The 5,561-nt window shown below is 51.6% G+C and overlaps 1 protein-coding gene across 2 annotated transcripts; it reads right to left on the reverse strand.

Annotated features, from left to right (window-relative positions):
• Positions 1 to 243: 243 nt before the first annotated feature.
• On the reverse strand, positions 244 to 4,511 carry LOC142020080 (nuclear cap-binding protein subunit 2). Of its 2 annotated transcripts, none has more exons than XM_075007678.1 (4): positions 4,367 to 4,511; positions 3,839 to 4,020; positions 1,607 to 1,745; positions 244 to 943 (listed from the first exon to the last, which is right to left on the reverse strand). In XM_075007678.1, the coding sequence occupies exons 1-4, from the start codon at positions 4,451 to 4,453 to the stop codon at positions 845 to 847; spliced, it is 507 nt and encodes a 168-aa protein (XP_074863779.1). In that variant the 5' UTR covers positions 4,454 to 4,511; the 3' UTR covers positions 244 to 844. The 2 variants fall into 2 exon arrangements, with proteins under 2 accessions (XP_074863779.1, XP_074863780.1); XM_075007679.1 differs by having other exon boundaries at positions 3,839 to 4,015; positions 4,367 to 4,503.
• Positions 4,512 to 5,561: the final 1,050 nt, after the last annotated feature.

Raw genomic sequence — 5,561 nt, forward strand, 5'->3', positions numbered from 1 at the left:
TTAGCACACCCAGCTAGGTGTAAGCTTACTAATGATTCCATCTGGTGACAAACCCGCTATTAGCACAGAGTGCAAGGGGAAGACAAGAGAAGCCAGTACCAAGAGGAAGACTCAGACCACAGCATGCAGGACTCCCCTGTCCCACTATAGTCAGGGAGCAGCTTACATGCCAACAGGATATGTCCCCCAGAAAGCCTTGCCACATGCCCAATGGCAACAAAGCACAAACTGCAGCAGTTATAGTACTTAATATTTATTTAAAAATCCCAAAGACACAAACAATACCACTTTGTAATAGTGAGGCTCTGCAATAGTCAAAGCACCACAGATACAGCAAGGACTAAGGCTCTGCAGAGCTGACTGAATTAAGGGCCTGGAATTCAGGCAAGCACTTGCAAGTGGCCAGTAAGATCTTACTTTGCTTGTCTAATTTATACCAGGAACAATGCTTTAGAGCACTAGACAAGATTCTAAATTACACATTTTAAACTCCTTCCCCTGACCCCCTGCGAGCTGCACAAGCAGCCAGGAGGGCTTTGGTGGCTGTTGTATTTCTCAAAAATCTGTGCTTGAGAGAAACTGCAGCTGAAATGACATCTTGGAGACAGAAGACTGAGTGAGAGATGCTGCACTTAGTGAGCAATTCTGCAGAGCTGGTCACTCTATTTTCTTGCTGCCCTGTATCAGGACAGATCAGCCATTCTAGCCCAGGAGCAATGAGAAATGAACAAATGTTAAACAGCCAGTCTAAGTAGTATTGCCTTTTGCTGGAACCTGGCTCCCACTCCACACCCCTGTCCAAAGAGCCAGGACAGGGCTAGTTTTATGTACTAGGATTAGGCAGTTAGTAGATTATAGTCTGGTGATTGGTCTTCTGCATCTGAATAATCTTGCCAAAGCCACCTCTTCCCACATCATAGTCCGTCCGGTATTCATCTCGCACCTGGGACAGAGCAATAACACATTAACATCCTGAACCTGCCAAGACAGACATACTAGGTATCCTCTTTCCACTCAACTGGTGGTGCGTTGAAATTCAGATTACAAGGCCTTGCAACTCTCTGAATTATCTTGTCAACAAACTACAATCAAGGAGACTGAGGAGTAGACCAGGTATATCTAATGGTGGGACCATCTCTGGACATCATAAAGCAGCAGGGAAGAGCCAAATATAGTTTGGTTTTACTTTGCTGTGCATTTTTATGAATCACCGAAGCTTGAACCCAAACCTTTGTCCCATTGGAAATCTAAGAAATCTTGCATTCTCTTTCAAATAATTTGATTATTAGACTAACCTTATAATCAGACCATCCTCATTATTATCCTGCTTCTCACTTCACACCTATAAACTTACACCCTTTTGAAAAGACTGCAATGTTTGCTGGGAGTCACAGGAGGCTTGGAATGCAAACTTTTAAAAGGCATTAAGTACCACATTCCAACTCTAGTGCTACTATAAAATCAGCCTTACTTTAGATTGTCTCAGTTCATTACTAGGTCTGCCATGAATGACCCTTTCTTTGCACTGAATCATCCAAAGGTAGCAGCATACATCACCCTGCCTCAAGGAAGCCAGGTTCAGTGCTGATGTTAGTACTCTCTTTACCTGTCCTCCAGTCTTTCCTCGCCCATATTGTCGTCCTTCCTTAAACCCTGCATCCCAGTCAGTCCTGATAATCCGGTCATCCAGTCGGGTGCCATTGATAAATCGCATTGCATGCTCAGCATCTGCTCTTGTGTAATATCTGGAATTTCTTATAAGGAAGACTCAAAGCGTTGTTCAGCTGGTCAATGCCAGCTACCTACAGACATCGAGGGAAATGGTTGTATTCACAGCATAACAGAGCCTGGCCTTCTTAGCCAAAAGGCACCAGTATTCTAAATTTGCAGCCACCTGATTCTAGCGCTCTCCTTGGATAGCAATATGTTAAACTTTTGTATGGCCGTGCCATAGCAGAGAAGAAGCTTGACATCCCTCATTTCAGAAAGATACAAAGCAAACCAGGACAAACCTGCCATCATAGACTAGAACTGGAAGGAACCTTGAGAGGTCATCGAGTCCGGCCCCCTGCCCTCATGGCAGAACCAAGTATTGTCTAGACCATCCCTGATAGACATTTATCTAACCTGTTCTTAAATATCTGCAGAGATGGAGATTCCACAACCTCCCTAGGCAATTTATTCCAGTGTTTAACCACCCCGACAGTTAGGAACTTTTTTGTTATGTCCAACCTAAACCTCCCTTGCTGCAGTTTAAGCCCATTGCTTCTTGTTCTATCCTCAGAGGCCAAGAAGAACAAGTTTTCTCCCTCCACCTTCTGACACACCTTTAGATACCTGAAAACCGCTATCATGTCCACCTTCAATCTTCTCTTTTCCAAACTAAATGAGCCCAGTTCTTTCAGCCTTCCTTCATAGGTCATGTTCTCTAGTGTTGATCATTCTTGCCGGCTCTTTTTGGGACCCTCTCCAATTTCTCCACATCTTTCTTGAAATGCGGTGCCCAGAACTGGACACAGTACTCCAGCTGAAGCCTAACCAGTGCAGAGTAGAGCAGAAGAATGACTTCTCGTGTCTTGCTCACAACACACCTGTTAATGCATCCCACAATCATGTTGCTAAATACATCTGTTTCCAGGTAAGGATTTTCTGAATGCACTTGAGGACTTGAACCTGCACCAGTCCTTTCCTGTATAAAAGTTTTCTTAACAACCCTCTTTATCCTACACTAGAATCTACGAGATAAGAGTGGGAAGGGTAGTGGTTTCACCCAAGAGGGTCTTAAAGACAAATGTCCGTTATTCTAGGGCTACAGTGGCAGCATATGCTTCACAAAAGCACCCTAGGCTATTTTACCAGTCCATCCAATGAGTCCAGTTTACAAGGCTGGATCTGGCCTGCTAATGTCCAGCAGCCAAGCAGGACCCTCAAGCAGCAATTCTATTTCTGTGTGGTGTGTTACTTGGTGGGGAAGGGGGGTCTCCATGTGCAGCCTGCAGACCTGGAACAATCATACGGTAAGTGCCTCCTGGCCAGAGACAATACTGACACCACCCTCCCTGCCCAGGTCACAACAGCCGCTGCACCCAAACCCTCTGCACTGTCTCCTACGCCCATTCCCCAAGTCAAAGTCCTTTCCTGCACTCAAAATCCCCTGCCAATTCACACGCCCTCCTTTACCCAAACTCTTTTACAGACCCCATACTCCACCTCCTGCACCCAACTTCCCTCCCAGACCTGGCACACTCCATTAACATCATAGGAAAGCATGGACTGTGGCCACTTAGCAAATTGTAAGAATGACCACCGCTCAGAAATTATTGTCCACCCCTGAAATATAGAATGAATGGGCTGAGAAAGGCACAGATTGCTAGTCTTAACAACCAGAGAACTTCTGATCTGCTGCATAGCACAGACCCAAGACTCCATGAGCACAGTGGTCCCTTTTGACCTTAAAATATCTTAAGCCGATTGAAAAGGACAGGCAGTGTGAAATCCCAGTGACACACCAAAAATCAAGCAAACGAAAACAACCCCCAAAATCCTCACAAGAGCTGCCCCGTGGTTTGGATTTTGATTTCATGCACCACTGCAATGTCTGCAAGGCCAAGAAACACATCTACTGGGGAATAAAATGCTTGATACTGTGATTAAGAGCTCACAACTTTCCTGCTTGCCAACATTCAAAGGAGCATCCTCAGCTCCCCCAGAAAGGCCAGGTACGCTCTGTAAGATGCTGATGTTCAGCCCATCTAGAGGGATGTAATTCACCTACAATGTGATTAATTAAAGGAGCAGTAAGAGTAAAAACATGGCAACAGTAAATGGGAAAGGATACTCCACGAAGCAGAACCCACAAGGGGTTTTTTTGACCTTGTCTAACCCCATGACAATCCTCTTGACATCACCGCATTTGGAGAAGAGCTCCTGGATCTGCTCCTCAGTGGTATAAAAGGACAGGTTGCCCACGTACAGCGTGGAGGAGAGTTTCAGGGCCTTCTCCTGTAGGTATCGACTGCCCTGAGAGCACAACCAAGAATAAGTGCGGCTGGAGTGACATGCTGTTCAGTGGGGCCTGACCCACACCGGGGCGACCCCTACCCCTACCACTTGGGGAACCTCCGCCTCCAGCAGCACCTAGGTGGAAGAGAACAGCCACTGCACAGGCCCGGGTGGGTCTGGGGTGCGCCCCGTGTGCCGGCGCCTGCACAGACCTCCCTCAGGTTTGGGGACTACCCCACCGTCCGGATGCTGTACACCCCCCGCTGTTTCAACTCCCTCAGATTTTGCTCCCCCACCCTGTCCCCCCCCAGGCGCGGGCACCCCCAAGCTCGGGGACCGGCCCGCCCTCGCTCTCGCGGCGCACCCGGAAGTGCTGGTCCCGGTACTGGCTGATCTCGCAGTAGGAGTCGCTGTTGAGGCCGCTCAGCGTGGCGCTCAGCACCCCCGACATCCCGGCCCAGCTCCTGGGAACCTTCCCGAAACAGCGCGGGGCCACCTGCCCGGGGACCGGAAGCGTCGAAGAGCCCCATTGGCTCAGCGCCTGCCGCTCAGCGCGAGGGGGCCGGGCCTTCCGCCCCATTGGAGGGAGCCGCCACCGCCCCTCTCGCCCCCGCAACTGAGTGCGAGCCTCGTTGCTGCCAGCACGCGGCGCGGGGAACCCTGGGAGCTGTAGTTCGCGGGCTGGGTGAGTGCCTCGTGAGACGCTTCCCAGCCGGCCGCCCCCGCGGCGGGAGGCGGAGCCTGTTTTGGCGGGAAGCGGTGGCGCGCTCAGGAGGCGCGAGGTGGGTGTCGTCGCCTTTCGGCCACAGGACCCGCGCGTCGCTGGCTCTTACCTCGGTTCCCGCGCCGCTGGGCCTCGCCTGCCCCTGTGAGCGGGGTCCCGGGCGCGGGCTGCGGCCGCCACGGGCCTGTCGGGTTGGGGTCTGGCGGCTCGGGAGCGCGCCCGTGGGCCGGTGAAGCACCTGAGTCGCGTGTGCGGGGCCAGACTCGGGCCCGGGGTTACCTCGTGAGGAGGGCCACGGGCTAAGAGCAGCCCCTCTGCCAGGGTTTGACCGCAGCGCTAGGGAGGGAGGCGGGGAACTGGGGCCGTTTGCAAGTGTAGCGCTTCCCAGTCTGGGCCCGAACGGGCTTGTGTGCTGCGAGGGCAGTTTCCCCTCCCCCGGTATTTGCAGGCCTGAGACACGTCCAACTTAATGTGCCTTGTTAGTGGGTTGTACCGCAGGCAGGGAACGTCCTTGCTGCCGCTCCCGTCCCGCGGGCAAGCCCTGGTTTCTGCTTCTCCCTTCCGTCGCTGTCGGAAGAAGTGGGTTTTACCTACCAAAGCTTGTGACCAACACGCTTAGTCCATAAGGTGACACGGGCGGGAGTGCCTGTAATTTGTGACGCTACAGACTAACACGCTTGTCCCTCCCAGGCAGCTCAGGCGAGCCTTGCAGGCACTGCGGGGAGCAAGGAGAGCAGGAAGCAGCTCCAGGCGCTGCTGCCGTTCCCCCAGCTGAGGGATCGGGAGAGGGGATGGCCCCTACAGCTCTTCCAGCAAGATTCATTCTGACTTGTCA

This window comes from Carettochelys insculpta, chromosome 13 (assembly GCF_033958435.1).
Source record: "Carettochelys insculpta isolate YL-2023 chromosome 13, ASM3395843v1, whole genome shotgun sequence".
Lineage (NCBI taxonomy): Eukaryota > Metazoa > Chordata > Testudines > Carettochelyidae > Carettochelys > Carettochelys insculpta.